Source organism: Zootoca vivipara, chromosome 10, assembly GCF_963506605.1.
Source record: "Zootoca vivipara chromosome 10, rZooViv1.1, whole genome shotgun sequence".
Taxonomy (NCBI): Eukaryota; Metazoa; Chordata; class Lepidosauria; order Squamata; family Lacertidae; genus Zootoca; species Zootoca vivipara.
In genome coordinates this window covers 51748986-51767700 of record NC_083285.1, presented here as the reverse complement: position 1 = coordinate 51767700, position 18715 = coordinate 51748986, and the positions used below count along the sequence as shown (strand labels likewise).

General features: G+C 45.8%; 1 protein-coding gene across 1 annotated transcript in view; it reads right to left on the bottom strand.

Moving 5' to 3' along the window:
• Window positions 1-18233, bottom strand: part of DGKI (diacylglycerol kinase iota) — a 246116-nt gene extending 227883 nt beyond the window's left edge. The window contains exon 1 of the mRNA XM_060279941.1: window positions 18028-18233. Coding sequence (XP_060135924.1) covers window positions 18028-18233 — 206 coding nt within the window. The remainder of the gene's footprint in view (window positions 1-18027) is intronic.
• Between the last annotated feature and the right edge of the window lie 482 nt (window positions 18234-18715).

Here is an 18715-nt window from a genome sequence, read left to right as displayed (position 1 = left end):
AAAGGCTCCCCATACAGGCTCTGAAGGAAGAGAGGCAACATTAACAGAGACCAGAAGACAAAACTGTATGCTCTCTAACAAAATTGGTCTGCTCACGGGGGGGGGGGGTTGAAGTGGCTCTCTCAGCTGGTAGATGTGCAAGAGGTGGCACGACACCTGCCCCACTGCTTCTGCCACTGGAAGAATGCCCCCTCTTGCAGGGAGCATTCTGGCACATGGCATTGCCACTCATCTCCCCTGACCCTTGGACAGAGAAGACAAGCACCAAGGCCTAGTGGAGTGCTCCCCCTCTTGCCAATTTCAGCCAGAGTGGGGGAGTTCCAGCGCAAAGTGGAAATAGAGGGTGCCTCAGGTGGCAAAATGGGATGGGCTACTGATGAAGTTCATCACACCTGGGTCCACTTCCGTTCTTAATAGGCTAGGCACTACCCATGGCACCAACACCTTGTCCCAAGTAGGTTTAGCTAGTCAGATAAAGAACTAGGTAGTTATTGCAGGTATAATAATCCTGCTCTTTTTTTCAGCTCCAAAAGGTCTGAGAACCTGCTTAGAGGGTTTTCTCCCCTCCTGTATCATTTATGCAGTCGTGATATGGACAGGGCAGAGCACGATTGCAAAGCAAGCTGCACCATATTAAAGCTGCCAGCCAGAGACAGATGTAATTGTTAGCATGACGGCAACCTGAAGCAGGATAAATTATGCAGCGATACATATTCAGGACACACAGTTGTGCGTACATAAATATGAATGGCCACCGTTGAAAGGAAAACATGAATAATTTAAAGAACAGGCATTCACCAAAAGGGAGGAGGGGTACTAGCAAAAACTGATGATGGTGATGATGGTGGTGTATTTTCTTATTCATCCATAAAAGCGTCAATTCTACCCTACCTCTCCACATTTCCTGAAACAGCTTACAAAAACCAACATAATAAGTCATATCATATTAAAAAAAACAGCAACGAAATCAAATATTAAATCAGAAGCACAATTCAAGCAGTGCCATTTGATGGCTTTTAATTAGAGCTTCCAACCAATTCAACAACTGTAGAGGTTTAATCATTTGCCTTTTAATTAATCAATACAAATCGATCTGCATATTCGCCAAACCCTTGGTATGCAGGCCTTTTCGAGGTGCTGGTAGAGGTTTGACATAACTTGCTGTTTAATACACCCAAAGGGCTATCCTTAATATTTGCTTTATTATTCCCTATTGCAGTAACATACCTGGACCAAAATACACTCAAAATTAAACAGGTGTGCCCTCAACTTGAAGCTCTGCTGGTTAAAATGTGACCTCAATGATTCGCCAACAAAAGCTAAAACTGGCTTATCAGCCAATTAAAGCATGCAGCCCTACATTTGATGACACAGATTCAAAAAGCAAGCCTAACAAAGGCTTCCTAAATCTCATCAAGCACATTGGCAAACCTCCTCCAGTCATTCATTTTAGAAATTCTCTCCTTCCCTCCATACACAATCAAGAGTTTACCCTTTTCTTATCAGGAATGGACAACTGGTTGCCAACAGAGAGGCCTTGGACAAACTTTATCTGGATTCCATAAGCCTTAATCAATTTTAACCGAGGTGTGCTTTCAAAGTTACTCTTAGTGTAACGTGCAAAGGACAGAAGCAATGAAACTATTTCATATATGTTATATTATACTGCTATATCATACACCAGGGTGGGTTACCTGTGGTCCTACAGATCTTGCTGGACTACAACTCCAATCATCCTCACCATTGGCTATGTTAGCTGGGGCTGGTGGGAGTTGGAGTTCACCAACATCTGGAGGGCCACATGTTCCCCACCCCAGTCATACACATTCAGGATAAGCAAGGGAACCACTGCTGGTCTGCCTTTCTTGGGTTCTCCCACCACACCCAATATATCTGTTTCCCAGCCTCCCCAACCCCTACCAATTAATGACTCCATGACATCTGAACAGGTGCTCCTCATACCTAGTTGCAACTAAGTAAGGCCAATTTGATTACAGCCAGACCATTTGCTTTGAGGTCAAATTATTTCATTCTGAGGGGCCATTCAATTTCCCATACACTTGTCCTAAGACAACAGAAATATATTCAGGGTCATTCAATTTCCCCCCCACACACATCTTCGTCATGCTTGATATGCAGGTATGAAAGCTGGTAACACAGCAATTGAGGGGGGGAAACAAAACATACACACAGTTTCTTACTGCCACAGGCTTGCAGATATGAGATGTGGTGGAAAAATTACCTTTCCTATATCATATGTATTATATATCAGTAAGTTTATACTTTAGCCCAGCTCCCCAACCTGACACTATCCAAATGTTTCATACTATAACTTGTCATCATCCCCAGCTATTGGCTATACTGACTAGGGCTGATGGAAACTGTAGTCCAAAACTTCTGGAGGGCAACCAGGTTGGGAAAGACTGGCCTACCCCCACTTAGTCTACATCCCAAGGCCAAAAAATATCCCACAAAGCAGTAGTTATTTGAGATTTACCTCAGCCTTAGCTAATTTACTGAGAATTACCACAGGGCATTTCTAAGCAGTGCAGCAAAAACCTTTGTCAGAACTGGTCATTCTGAAGAATAGCTGCCCACCAGTCAAAGCTGACCTGTCCCATGGCAGTTGCTGGCAGCTTGTAAATGACTCAATGGAGACAGTTCTTGCAATAACGAATATTTTATCCTTGGCTTATTTCATTGCAGGAGCCATTCCAGCATCAGGAGGGCAGTTATAGGAGGAGGCACAGAAAATTCGTCCTCTAAGGCCTACATCATCCTGGATCTAGACCTGATCTTCTCTACCCTCCTTTTCCTTACAAAACACCTCAGAAAGTTCCAGAACCTTGGGGAACCATGACTCTGGCAAATAATGTAATTAGACTTCTTGCGTTACTCCTGCTCAAACACAACAAAACAAAACCTTCTTGGTCCAAACCTACGCCAGAGCGGTTCTTGTCCTCTTATGTTTTGCATCAATTTCCAGACGAGCACAGCCTTCCGAGTTGACACAGCAAGCAAGCAAAGATGGCTGGGTGGGAGCATTGGGGGAAATGGAAACTCTCCCTTCCTCAACTTGCTTTGTGTTTTTAATATCTGGGAAAGCCTTAGTCTGACCATCACTGAGTCATGACTGGGCTGCATAGAAGGTGCCAGTCAATTAGCAAATTGGAAGCAGTGCATAATGGCAATAGATTCCCAGCTGTACCTTCCAAACAGTCAACATCAATCAAGACTCAACAGTGTCCAGAATCCCTGACTGGGCTTTGTGCCAAACCATACTACTGTCTTTCCTGTCAGCATTGCCTATTTGATTAGGGGCTCCTTAAAAGCCAAGTATCCTGTTCTCTCCCAATATGGCAGTGTATCAGATTACAGGAAGCCTATAGTAACTCAGAGCACAAGCAGGTCCCCCATCCGATCTACCAACACTCCGACTTTCAACGGAGTATGGCAAATATTAATAATCATCTTGTCTCCCCTTTTGAAAACCCTCAAGAGCCCATGTAAGAGGCATGTCTCTTACACAAACACTCACCCAGAAGAGCAGGGTCGAAGGTGCAGTGCAGTCCAAACAAACAGAGCAAGGCTGAAGCACAGGGAATCAGCTCAGGTTCAAAGCATGACCCAGGGGCAAAGTGAAGCAGCAGTCAAGGCCACAGGGTGTCCAAGCAAGGTGCAGCTCGCTAAGGAGTGGGTAGGACTAAGTTTGGGAACAAGGAGCTAGAGACCTTTGTAGCTTCCACAAACTGGTAGGTTCAAGAGGGAAACCTTATATATATGGGCCTCCTAACCACAGCTGCTGGTAGTGAAAACATTTCAGGGATTGTTCATTCAGAAGAGATCACTTTCTCAGGAGCCATACAAGAACTTTGGGTCCATAGACACATGCTATGTTGTTGCTTTTTGGTCTGGACATTTGGTGTTCTCAAGGACTGGTTAGTGACTCCACTTCCTCTGCCTCCTCCAAGGTTTTTTTCAGCAGGTCTCTCATCAGAGGGACTCTCAAGACAGGAGGATCCTCAGCAGCTGTTTCAGGAGACAGTTTCAGCAGCTGTCTTCAACCTCTGGGGTGTCTCCTTTGTCCTCTGGTTTCCTGCAGGCATCTGGGTAGACTCTGTGAGAACAGGGTGCTGGACTAGATGGGCCATTGGCCTGATCCAGCAGGCTCTTATGTTCTTAAAGGTAAAGGGGACCCCTGACCATTAGGTCCAGTCGTGACCGACTCTGGGGTTGCGCGCTCATCTCGCATTATTGGCCGAGGGAGCCGGCGTATAGCTTCCAGGTCATGTGGCCAGCATGACAAAGCCGCTTCTGGTGAACCAGAGCAGCACATGGAAACGCTGTTTACCTTCCCGCTGTAGTGGTTCCTATTTATCTACTTGCATTTTGACGTGCTTTCGAACTGCTAGGTTGGCAGGAGCTGGGACCAAGCAACGGGAGCTCACCCCGTCACAGGGATTCGAACCGCCGACCTTCTGATCAGCAAGCCCTAGGCTCAGTGGTTTAACCCACAGCGCCACCTGGGTCCCATTATGTTCTTAGGTGTCTGCTACCAGGTCAGGGCTAGGCATGACACACACACCCCAGCCTTTGTTTACTTTTATCATACGGTTGGAGAAGGCTATTATGAGCTATTAGTTAAGCTTTTAAGACCAGAACGACACAGCAACATGCTAGGCATGGAAGCTCGTCGCAATAATTAATCTTGCCAAACCTGAATTGCTAAACCAAAATGAGTTTCTTTTACAAATTGATTGAGAGAAGCTGTGCCTAATATAATTTGTTAGATGGATGAGATCTCAAGGGTCTTAAAAGAACCCCTTGCCAGGTCCTTTATCCCTACAGTTAAACAGGAGACATTTTCACAGAACCAGGAATGGCTGGAGACATTTTGCTGCCCGAGGCAAAACAACAACAACAACAATGTGAGACACCTCACTATCACCCCCCCCATTTCATGTCGTAGAGCTAATGTGATTGGCAGTTGAGTCTCATTCCAATACTAGCAATGGGAGTAGTTGACCACAATCTGTGATGGATAGAATGTGAGTTAATAATACACTAACCCTTGGTCCAAATAACATGAACTTTATGGTCTTATAGGGGAGGCCTTAGTAGCCTTAAGGAAACCCCACCCTTTAGATCAGCATTTACCAACCTGGTGCCCCCAAGCTGTTTTGAATTACTATTCCCATCAGTTCCAGCTAACACCAATGTCTAATGCTGGTGCTAATAGGAGCAGAGGCACGCTGGCTGGGGCTGATGAGAGTTGTAGCCAAAAGCAGCACCAGGACAGCTGCTTTAGAAGCTATTTACTTTATTTACTTCAATATGTAGGAAACCAGCCCTGTTGCATTTGCAGGGGGTGGGATGAGGCATGTACTTCTGCTCTATTCTACTGAGTGGCAACCTGGACATGCCCTCTCATCACCACTTAAGGATCAGGCTTGTAGTTTCAAAGCTCTTGGGGTCGAGTTTTACTCCTGGCAGTCCAGGTAACAGCTGGGTCCTGAAATGCTTCTCTCAGCAGCTTCAGGTGATTTTCCTCCCGGAAGACAAAAGATCTGCCTGATGTCATTCATGCCTCAGTGACTTTCTGCTTCTACTGCTGCAATGCATGCACCTTCCCTTGAAGACAATTGATAAACTTCACCTGGCCCAAAATATGCTGATCGGTATAAGCTGCTAAGATCATATACCTAATACAGTTCTGCTTGGTGCAATATTCAGACAGAATCTAAGTGCATGGGGTAAGCAGATCATGGAGGTCAATATCAGGCAGATAGACTTGAGTATCCCGAGATTTTAGTTATATCCACAGGGATAAACTGTGACTGTAGTGTGAGATGGGAAGATTTGTTTCTAACAGGAGCCCATCCAGATGCACGGAGGTTTTTTAACCACCATATTCTGCAACGTATCATTGGTGCAATAATAGTGGATTAATGGTGGATTTATACTGGACCAGCCACGCATTCCACTTTCTTAGTTGTTCCATGATCCCTTCCCAACATTATCCTTTTATTGCCATCTGGAGGGACACTTGCATGATGGCACAACAGATATTTTGGTATTAAGTAGTTCATAAATGCTTTTAAACAAACAACCCCAGTTAAAAACAACAACACCCCAGAACTTTTGCGGTATATAAAGGTTACAAGATTTCATCGGGAAGTTATGGGATGCACACTGATTGGAAACAAAACAGTATGCCCACCTGGAAACTTCTGCAGGCAAAACGGTATTGAAAGCAGGATGGCATATAACTACAAACATCATGAACACATGAATGTACAAGAAAAAGGATGGGGCCCCAGGACTATCTGATTCCTCATGTTAACTCATCTAAACTAATTCCATCTGCCTTTAGATAACTGTTCTAAAAGCCGCATTGAGTTTTAAAATCATTTCAAGAGGCTCCGGCTGTCCTGAATTTCATCTGAAAGGGTTTTCCCCCTCCAGCCAGGAGTCAGATTTATGAATAGTCAACTTTGATAACGTCTATAGTGACAGCTCTTTATGACAGGGAGTCGTGATTGCTGCTGAATTTGCCTGTTTGTCTGGGAGCAGAAGATTCTGTATCCCTGTTGCTATTATACCACCCCATTATGGAACGTGAAAAGGTTTTGCCAAAGCAGAATAAATGATGCAAATCGTAAGACTTTCTGAATCAAGGGCATAAAATAAAAAGCAGGATGCAAATAAGCTCAGTTTGCATGCCCCTTAAAAGCTGCAGATTTCAGCTGCTCCTGGAAAAGAACCATTTGAGGACTGAATATGACTGTTGCTGCTATGGTTATTATTGGCATGGAGGTCATGCAGCCATTGACTGGTGGATTTAAATGTGCCATAGGTGTTGGTAACTTAAAGGTAAAGAGACCTCTGCCATTAGGTCCAGTCGTGCCTGACTCTGGGGTTGCGGCGCTCATCTCACTCTATTGGCCAAGGGAGCCGGCGTACAGCTTCCAGGTCATGTGGCCAGCATGACTAAGCCACTTCTGGCGAACCAGAGCAGCACACGGAAATTCTTGCTGTAGCGGTACCTAGTTATCTACTTGCACTTTGACGTGCTTTCAAACTGCTAGGTGGGCAGGAGCTGGGACCAAGCAACAGGAGCTCACCCCGTCGTGGGGATTCAAACCGCCGACCTTCTGATCAGCAAGCCCTAGGCTCTGTGGTTTAACCCAGAGCGCCAACCGCATCCCTGTTGGTAACTTAGCAGGCTTATTTTACAGGGTTTTATACAGCTCTCTGGCAGGGCTCTTAGTACAGGCCTGCAACTGAGCTTCTCCTCTTTGCAGAGAAGGATGGGGGAGTCAAGACTAGAGGATGGGCTGTATTTAAGGGTACCAGGTCCATTTAATTCACAGAGGCTGAATACAAACACATCCAGGATGTACCTCGACTGTAATTATGACACTGCAAGGAAAGGAGCAGAGAGATGTAAACACATCATTAAATGCAAAACCCTCTTAGCTGCTTTGCAAACATCCACTTAGCATAGACTCAATAGTGTGCGACTACAGGCAACACAATACACTTAATTGATTTCAATCTACCAGGCACAACACACCTTTTGCTTCAATGGAAAGTGGCTACAATGCACTTTCTAAATCAAATGCTTTGATTGTCTTTCACTGCGCATCGAGATGATCTGCCTCTTTATACTTGCACCAGTGCAGACTCATTGGGGAATTAATTACTCTGATTATGCGACATGCTACATTGGCTCAAACAGCAAGCTTGTTTGCATCCAAACTATACTGTTTAGCAGGGCTGGAATATATGCCCCCCGGGACCAATCAGGTACATTAGAAGAGCTGCTACACAAATAGTTGCAAATAGTTCTTTTCAATGAACCTGGAAGTGTATAGTAACTAAGTAAACCAGTGTGGCATAGCGGCTAGAGTCCTAGACTAGGACCTGGGAGATCAGGGTTCAAATCCCTGCTCAGCCACGAAATTCACTGGGTGACCTTGGGCTAGTCACTGCCTCTCCGCCTAACCAACCTCACAAGGTTGTTGAGACAATAAAATGGGGGGAAGAAAACCATGTATGCCACCTTCAACTCCTTGGAAGAAAGGGAGAATACAAATGTGATACATAAATAAATAAAGGATTTGAAAACATGCCTGGCCACAATCCAGCGAGGCAGCCCCCAAACTAACAAGCAAGGATTCCCCATAGTTGCAGACGAAATGGAGCAGAGGTGGAATATTCATGAAAGCGACTAATGTGTCAGGAATACATATTTTCTTTTGATTACATCTGTACGTTTAAAAAACAGTCATTACGAATACTGTATTTACAAACGAGATGGATGTGTCATGAATTGGTGTTTTCTTTTGACAATATTTGTATATTTTAAATATAGTTTTACAAAAGAGAGAGGGTGGGGAGGGGAAATGGAATAGAACTCCACACGCTTGCAAGGCTCCACAGTAAGTCAGCAGGAGGAGCCTTGCGGGTGCAAGACATGACATGTTGCAGGATTAGTGCCACTGCATTTTGAAAAATGGGAGGGTGGAGCATATTATGGACCTCATAATGCAGAGCAGTACATGCAAACCAAAACCAAAAACCCACCCATGCAGAACTACTGCTTACTCTACCCAAGATCTTTCGCTCCTAATTTAAGCTTAATTCTAGTTACCCCATACTGTACAGTAGTTGCAGATAAGAACATGGGCCACCACTGCTCTCCTGCACTGCAGTCAGGGAACAGTCACTGCATTTGTGGACCAATCTAGATATGGTATTAAATGTTTCTTTGCATTTAATATGCAGCTTTGGTTTTGTAAACCCAAGTTGCATCAGCTGGTGGGTGGGTGTGTTTACAGCCATAAGGATCACAGCAGCTGTGGTGGGTGGGATTTAACTATTTCCTCCCCTAACTGCTGGCTTGATTGAAGTCCCTTCTGCTTAGAGGTGAAATCTCCCATTGGTGGTGGCATTGAGGGTTTCCTCCCAGGTACAAATCGCACATCTAGAGAAAGTATTTCCTTCAGAAGTGTAGCAGGAAAGGAAATGGTTAAATCCCACCTGCTTCAATCCCTATAATTATCAGGGGGTGGGTTTTTAAAAAAAAAAAAATCCTTCCAAAATACATCCAAAGACACATTTAACATCACATCTAGTTTGGCCTCTAACTGCACACCATTGGCTGTTAAGCTATATGTTGACCCTTAGGGGACCTATCTTGTTTCGGGCAACCTCTCTGTAGCTTTCTTAACCACGAAGATCTCAGACCGTCCAAGTGTCCCTGTTTTCCAGGGACATCCCCTGATTTAGAGAAGCCATCCCGGTTTCTGATTTGATCCTGGAATGTCCCACTTTTCCTTAGGATGTCCCTATTTTTGTTGGAGAAATGTTGGAGGGTATGGTGTTATCCGACCCCCTAAGCCATCTGAAGTCAATTCTGTACTGTATAGGGAAGGGTTTTTAAAATGTTTGATGTTTTTGTATATGTTGGAAGCTGCCCAGAGTGGCTGGGGCAACCCAGTAAGATGTGCAGGGTATTATGGAATGAGACATCCCTATTTTTATCAGAGAAATGTTGGAGGGTATGAGATCTGCTGCTGTGGGCAGCACTGAGCTAGATCGGACTCAGTTCTGGTGTGACTTCCTACTTTCCTAACAGCTGCACTGGCTTCCTTTTCATTGCGGGATAGAGGAGGGCATTTGCTGGTTATCATCTTTAAAGCCCTAAATGGCTTGGACCCGGGATCCCAAGGGTATATGAGCCTGCCTGTCCTTTAGGATAAAGGCAAGAAAGGAATTTCCCCCTTTCTTGCACTCAGAGGTGCTATAGATGGGTAGCAAATTAGCTCTGAATGCTTTCCCCCCACCTCCTCTGCCCAAGCACCACTGCTGAGCTGAAATGCCTCCCACAAATTCCATTTTTTTTCTTTCCTCTTTATTACTTTTGCAATTAATACCTTAAAAGGGGTGATGCTGTGATGTGGTTACAAATGTAAATCACTATGTAGAAGGCAGGAAGTTCTATTTGGATTAAGCCACAAAGGTTGTCTTACATCAGAGAACAACAGCGGTTACTCAAGGCACCTGGACAAGTTTCAAGGGGTTGTGTGTGTGTGTGTGTGCGCGCGCGTGTGTGTTCAGTATTGACAGCTAACACATTCATCTGTATTCATGGGTTTGTATTGAGCGGGAGAGGCTCTTGACCAGGCACCCCCAAACTGCGGCCCTCCAGATGTTTCGGCCTACAACTCCCATGATCCCTAGCTAAGAGGACCAGTGGTCAGGGATGATGGGAATTGTAGTCCAAAACATCTGGAGGGCCGAAGTTTGGGGATGCCTGCTCTTGACTGTGCTCCGGTGATTGTAGAGGACTCGGGAGGAACAGCTGGGAGCGCGGCCCTCCAGCATCTGCTCCCTGGTGTTGTTGCTCACTCTGCCTAATGGTAGGACCGGCCCCAGTCTTGGGAGGCAGTGGGAGCTGCTAGGAATGTTAACTGTCCCTGCATAGCCCAGCACAAGGTTCCATCCCTTGGTCGGGCTATGTGTGTATCTATATATACACATCTCTCCTTCTCCCTCCCTCCCTCTCTCTAAGCACTGAACCACCAAAGAGGTTTGGGGGCTGGAGCCTGCTGAGCTCGGGCTCATACTAAGCCCTGACAAATGAGGAAGGAGTGTGCAAGCCTCCTTCGCACTTCTTAACGACTGATCTCTCTCGCTTTCCTTCTCCGCTACCTCTGCCCACTTTCCACTCACTGCCGAGGTTATTAAGCTCCATTGCAGGAGCCTGGGTTATTTTGTAGAGAAGGCTTTCCTCAATAATGGGACCCATAAATGCAGATGAATGGTGGGCATTAGCTGTCAACACCGAACACACACACACACACACACACACACACACACACACACACACAGGGCGCCCCCGGGCCAACCGTTTGAAACTTGTCAAGGTGCCTCGAGGAACTGCTGCGGTGCTCTTGCGTAAACCAACCTTTGTGGCTAATCCCAATTGAGCTTCCTGCCTCATTGTGCAGTTATTTACATTTGTAACTCCATCACAGCATCACCCTTTTTAAGGCACTAATTGTGAAGGAAAAAAAAATAAGGATAAGAAAAGGGAAAAATTGGATTTGTGGGAGGCATTTCAGTTCAGCAGTGGTGTTTTGGCACAGGGGGTGGGCAGAAAGCATTCAGATCTAGGTATTTACTGAGACTCTTTGCTATAAATGCCAGAAAGGGGGAATTCCTCATGGGATAAACTTGTTTCAAAAGGCACTAAGATGTGCAAATCAAGAGGTGCAGAAAAGCATTCCGCTTTCTTTTGCATGCTGGCAAGTCAAACAGAATTAATGACATACCTCAGGAAGTTGTTATTTAAAGGTTATGGTAAATGCCTTCTGTGCTTAAAGATATGGAATTCGCTGCATGCCCACACACAAGGAAAGACAAACAACTTCTGCTTTTCTGCCCCCACCCCCTCTATATATATCCTGCACTAACATGTATTTCAAACATCTTTCATTCTCTCTGTTAGTGTGGGTTTGCCTCCATCCAGATGATCTCATTGGCATAAGAGCCCTGATGCATGAACAGAACATATGGGCCCATGAAGAGAGAGAGAAAGAGAGAGAGAGATAGGAGAGAATACTGAATCTGAAACTTCCATGCAGTTACTATGGTTAACAGAATGTCCAGGTTAAGCTGCAGACTACCTCTGAATACCAGATGCAAGGTTGTTGTAAGGCAGAGGGGTAGGTCCATGTCATGGACTGGTTGGATACAGAGGAACGGTGGGAGGAACCAGCTGGGGAATCACCAAGGAAACTGAAGAGACAACAGGTTTTAGTGAGCTGAGAGAGTCTGTGGCAGAACAAAGTCCAGAATTAGAGACAGAAGCTGAAGCAGAAGAGTGGGATGAGGGAGGCCAAGAGGCAGGGATGAGTCATGCTGGTGCAAAGTCACGGGTGTCTCCCTCTCCTGCTGCAACAAGCTCTTCTCTCCCCATTGTCTCTCAGAACCAGAAGAGGCATGAAAAGGGCAGAGGAGAGGTTGACTGCATGCAGATACAGTCTCTGATTGCTTGGGGAAAGGCCTGATGAGGAGGTGGGGACTTTCAGTCTCAGCAACACATTTTCATGGAGGAAAACCACCGGGAATGAGTTGCTGTGCTCATTAGGCCTGGCACTCAACCAAGTCTGTGGAGGTCATGTTTTTGGAGTTAACTCCATCTTTGAACTGTATGATTACTGACTGCTACACTCCATTATTACCTCCTTGTCCTGCTTACTAGCTTACTCCAGGGATGGGAAACCTTATCCAGCCCGATTCCCTTCTTGAAATCCTGCTAGAGGCCCCATAATGGGTGGTGCATGAGGCTAAAGTGGGGAGAGTGGTGAATGGAAATTTTGCCTCTGTATACTATGGTCATTTCTATAAACACTCAACATACACCTCCCTTTCCTCCATCCAGGCAAGCAAAAAGCATAATCGGAGCTCAGGGATACATTCTGGCCAGGCAAAGCACTCAAGGAGGTTGCAAGGCAGGTCCAGCCAGGGTTGTGACCTGGAGAGGAAGGTTATAGCTGGAGAGGGTGTGGTTTGTCACCCATTCCTGAAAACAGAATGCCAGACTATTTCAGCAGTCCATTGGACAATGCTTTTGTGATGATGTATATTCTTTCCCATGCTCCAAAATGTGGTAAATTGGCTTTGTTTCGAGCTCTTCCACTTTTTCTACAGATTGGGAGTCTGGACACCTGTCCCAGAGCCCTACCCTGATGGTGCTACTGGTCTTGATGGTCCACTAGCCTGACTTAGTAGAGCTGTACTTACGCACAAGCTGAGCAAAAGGCAAATGGGGTTTTAACTCCCCAGGAGTGCAGAAGAGCATAGCCAATGTTGCTGGTCGTTCAGCCCGCGTTCAGTTCAAAGTATCTTCCCTGTTTTAGTCATCATCCAGAATTCCATTGCAATGACTGAATCAGCCATGTACAGAGGAGACCCATATGGCCCTCTCAGTTCAGGCAGAGCCTTGGAACAAAGGGACTGGTAGCATTCCTGACAGCTTCCCTCCCAGAGCACAGGAAAATCCCTGTTGGATCAGACCCAAGGCCCATCTAGTCCATCATCCCGTCTTTGCCGTGGCCAACCAGATGCCTGTGGGAAGCCTGCAAGCAGGGCACGAGTGCAACAGCACTCCTCCTACAGGTTCCAGATTCACAGCAACTGGTATTCAGAGGCATACTGCCTCCGACAGTGCAGGCAGAGCACAGCTGTCATGGCTAGCAGCGGCTGATCGCAAATAGCAGCCATGGGGTGCGGGTAGAGGGTTGAGGAGCAAAGGGTTAAAATCTTCTCCCCCTTCAATCCAGATGGGAGGACCCACAATTGTTCTTTAGGAAACAAAACAAAAAGCACAAAGGTTTAATGTCACGTCTAGTTTGGCCTCAATTGTGTGCGCGTGTGCACAACTCTGAAATGAAGAAAGTTCCAGGAACACACACACACACACAAAATACATTTCATACCGTAGCATCAGAGGGTGGGAGGTTTTCATTATTATTATTTTTCTATTAAAGATAGAAAAGCAAAATTCAATAAAATGTGTGCAGCAGGCTGCACTCTCCAGCCCCACGGATGCAAATACAGAAATCAACTAATTGTCCATGGTCCAAGTGCATTAGGCACTTCTACCTGGATCGTTATCAAACCCACCTGTAGAACTCGCCATCTCTGACTGCTGCAGGCCGCTACTAGGAAACCTGGCATTAACTTCCGTGTTTCAAAACTGTTGGGAAAGGGAAGCAGGCAGGCAGCGAGCGGCAACAGAAATGTTTCAGGGATGGTTGTGGCCATTGAATGTATTGTTTTGCGTCACTGACTAAGGTCAGCGGGGAATGAATCACTCCAGGTTTTGCACTCATCAGCTAGGCTGTCATCTCTTGTTTACAATGTCAAAAGAGCCAGTCCATGTGTGTCAAGTGGTCTGCTGATGCTACCTTTCAGAAAGCAACAGATCTCTCTCTGCAAGCGTTCGAAAGCAGGCTGTTTGAAAACCATCTCCACACACAAGCTCGCAGCTTAGAAATCCCATCCTTGCACGTCCAGCAGGTGCAGAAGCTGGCCAAAATGACTAGTCAACACAAACTTGGAAATCTCCTCTCTGGGCTCAGTGTTTCACCTACACGGGAGGCGAGATCATCAAAACAGTTATTCTGCCAGCATTGGCTAGGCAAGGCTCCATTAGCTCAGGGGTGGATACCCTTTCTCAGCTCAGGGGCCACATTCCCTTCTGGGCAATCTTCCAGAGGCCACACACAAGTGCTGGGTGGGACCAGAGGCAAAGGTAGGCGGATCAATGAAAGTAAATTTACCTTTATGCAATAGGCTAATTTCTACACCCTCCCTCTATCCAGGGAAGCAAGAGATATTATCAGAGTTCAGGGACACATTCCAGCCAGTCGAAGACCTTCAATAAGGGTGTGAAGCAAAGCTAGTAGGAAGTGTAGCTATGCAAGGGAGTGTCTGTCTGGGGAGAGTCCTGATGGCCACATAAGGAGGGTTAGAAGGCCACATTTTGGCCCCTGGGCCTGCAGTTTCCAACACCTGATTTATCTAACCCAGAACAAGAAATTCTTTCAGCAACTGAACATAGAGTGGTGTTCAGAGAGGACCAGGTGAAAGGGAACAGAACTTGCATATTCCTTGAGCTACCCCAGTGAAAAATAGCAATCCATCCAAACCAGGCACCTATTTTTATGTGCATCGTTCCATTTTTTCCATTGAAACTATCACATACTTGCACTCATTTACAAAATGGGGGTACCAAGGTTTTCGAATTCCTCTTCTTCTTTGAAATTAGCAAGGCCTATTTAGATGCCCAGAGAATCCCTGGGTATGTTTAAGCTTTATGCTTATGTTTATCTGTATTCCCCAGGATGCTCTCTACAGGGAGCTGGCTTCAGGCACCAGACATGTTGGCAGACCAGCTCCGCATTGCAAAGAAGTCTGCAAACATGACATGAAGGCTGGAAACATCAACCCTGCTGGGTGGGAATCCCTTGCATGTAACCGCGGTGCCTGGAGACTGACAGACAGGTCGTGCATCCATAGCAATGACCAGAGGAGGAATGGCTGCTGGGAGGAGTGTAGAGAGAAGAAACACCATGCTGCACTTGTAACAGCAAAACCAGACACCTTCATCTGCCCCAGCTGCAACCAAACATGTCTCTCCTGTATCAGTTTCTACAACAGCCACAGCAGGCGCTGCAACCTTCAGACAGCTTGACTTCACCCCAAAGGCACACTCCTCCATTGTCTCCCGAGACATGTGGATGCTAGCCAACCTTCTGTATTCACTCATCTCATCTCTATGGCATATTTGATAGGATCACCATGATGCTGCAAGTGAAACATTCATAGAGTGTGATGCCCCAAGTTATTAAGGGGCCTTTATCTCACCCTTGAACTAATTTTGGTTATTTTTAATTAGAAATTGCTAAGAGACGTTTTCTCAAAGTAACTGGCCGTGTCCTTACACAAGCATTTACTGTCATACAGCACTGTCATAATTTTCACAAGATACCAATATTTCACAGAGTTAACCCTATAACATAAACCAAAGCTAATGCTTAGACAAAATTGCTCAGATATTGAAGCTGGGACCTAGTGACTTGTTTGAGAAGACTACAGGGGAAATCATGAAAGTAAAGCCAAACATTTACCAAAAACTTTAATTCAGCTTGTCTCTAACTTCAGGTTTCAGAGGGCCAGATTAAACAAATCACTACTTACAAATTAAAATTAGGTGGCATGATTTTTATTTTGGGCAAGGCAAAAGAAATAGTCCTGAAGGAAAACAAGGAAGTGATGGGAAATATTTTGCTGGCAACTTGGATATTAGTTGCTGGGGTTAATCAAGAAATGGGAAATAGCGGTTTGGCAGAGGGTGTTTATACATAAGATCATAGATGCTCAAATATTATGGGAAGATGTAGCAAAATCCCAAAGAAATGTACAGTATTAGAATTTTGGTATGAGTTTCTAAAATATTGGAATGACAAATCTCAACATATTACAGTAGTCTTGCGGTAGCACTATTGGAGATAATTTAATTTGAACCAATATATATATTATGTAAGCTAAAATCTAGAAACCCTTAAAGTTATAAAACATATTTTTTTTCTTTATCACACTTTGGCTGTTGTGTTAACCCTTAGAAACAGAATGTATCTGGGGTACAATAGGCTTTTTTTCTCTTTTCTTTTTCCTTAAAGTACTGTAGTTTGGATTTTTGTGTTAACTTCCAGAATGTTAATAAGCATCAGCAATACAATGTTTGTCTTTTCCTCCTTTTACCATTTGCTGAAGTAGGTTTGGCAGAATCGTAACAATATTTTATTATTTAAAAAAATGAAATTAAAAATACAGCTGCATTAAAGTAAAAGAAGTGGGCAGACAATGTAACCATCCACACAGCTGGGGAAATACTAACACTTACATAATGGTTCATAACTGATGTGAGGATTTCTTCTTCAAAAGATTCCTGAAGCCTTGGACAGGCTACCCAAAATTGTTCTCTGTTGCTTTTCCAAGGAAACATTTTCATCCCACCCCCACCCCAATAAAGCAACAGGTAGATTCAGTTGTCTTCTTTTAATTGTTTCTATTTTTTAAACTGAGGATCAAAACTTTCAGAATAACTCCACTTCCCTGGCGGACAGCACTTCCGAACCCACTCTGGATAATCCTGAAGTTCATGATCGCAAACAGACCTTTTTAAACCCTCACCATCTTTTCTGAGGCACTGCTGTCTGTTTGGAGAGGGATTGTAAACAAGATCAGGATTTCTTTTTTAGCGCAAGCCAGATTGGTTAGAGGGGGGGGGAAGCAGTAGACAATTATGATGCTACCCTCACCCTAATCCCTGGCATCGCTTGCAACATTATTCTGGCAGCGTGACTCCCACATCCTGCTGTTACAGTGCTACCTACACATACATTCGAGCATAACAAATTGGCGTTACTGCACGACGTTAACTCTTTAACAGCTACCTTATATATCACTTGTCTCCTAATGTATACAGACGCATCTATAGGTTTTATAATATTTTTCTCACACACATAATCCCAAAGGGAATTGCTACGGCATCACATACATAACACGATGCTATCAATGTCTAACATATAACGCTGTCAACAAAGATTAGGTCTACATGTAGGAATGTGAAGTCCTTTGCGGTACCATTCTAAGTGCCAATACAAATACACATCAGTTGCCTCCCCCCCCCAAAGCTCTGAAAAAAAATAATGCAACATTTGGGGCAGCAGCTGTTTGGCTGCCGTGTGTGCATAAACTGACCTGACACAGAAACACACATTATGCACGACACAGAATTCCTGGTGCACTGATTTCAACCGTAAGATTATCTTTCTCCAGGCAAGCCTGCCCACATACCATGTAGCTTTCAGCGAAGGGGGGGGGGAAGCGGGGGGAAGGGAATGGTAAAACCTCATGAAACCGCATACATCCAAAACAACCATCAGAATCCTCAAAGCTTTTTATCCTCTCCTACAAGAACGTTACAGCAGTAGGTCCTGACTTATTGCAAGGTTGAAATCTATCATCTTGAAGCTTCCCTCTGCATGAAACCATGCCGTTAAAACTCTGAATTGGCACATCTGAAGTAAATAGCCCCTCGCTGGTCCCATGTTCACAGCCAGGTAGATGAGAATTTCCAAACTGGGTGTGAAACCTACCACCCAGATCGAAGGAACAGCAGGGCAGGGGGTAAGGACAACGATCTTGTCTACATTAAGTAATGACAAGTATACACTAAATTCACTTGCACATAAGGTATCTATCTCCCTGGGAGATTACAAGGGAAACTTGGAAGATTGGAGCTAGACAAGACTTTCCCTCTCTCCTAGGGAACTTCTGACGATGGGTACATTATGAGGCTGAAGGAGACTCAGCCACAGACACACGTGTATGCCCCTTCTCACGTGGGAGAAAGTGCACCAGGAATGACACTCCTTCACCCACCTGTAGGACACCTGTTTCCTGAAGGTTAAACTCTTCAGCTTCTCTTCCAAGGATTCTTCCTTCTGAGCGGTTAGTGCGGGCTCATCCGGGTCCGCTGTTCCCGCGGCTGCACTCCTAGGGTCCCCGCCACCTTCAGCTCCCCGGCAAGCGTTGCTGCTGCCTCCCGCAGCCCCCTTTTCCTCGCCGGCTGTGGAAGGAGGGTTCATCGCGGTGCTGAACGGACAGCGACCCGCGAGGAAAGCGGAGGAGAGGCGAGGGAAGGGAGTTTCGCTGTCAAGGGCTGCCGGGGACTGGGGTGAGAAGGGTGCTCCCCTCCCTGCCTGCCTCTGCTTCTGCCGGAGCGGGGCCCCCCTCAGCGAGCCACTGGTCCAGGCGGCTGCAAATGGCAGCACCTTCCCGCAGCATCCATCGGCGGCCGCACTGGCTGCAGCGGGGCATTGTGGGAAACTCCCTACCTCCCGCCTCCGCTCTGGCCAATCAGAGCCTCCTCCCCTCCTGCTGCTCCTCCCGCCACGCCCGCTCGAAGAGGACAGTAGGAGCAGCTGCACCTTAAAACCTGGCCAGACTCCTCTGTTTTGTGCGTGTGTGTCGGATGGGGGGTGGGGGAGAGAGTTGGGGGCGGGGCTACAGATGGACGCCCCGTTTTGTGCCGCATCCAGAAGCGTTTTGACTGGAGGTATGGACGGGC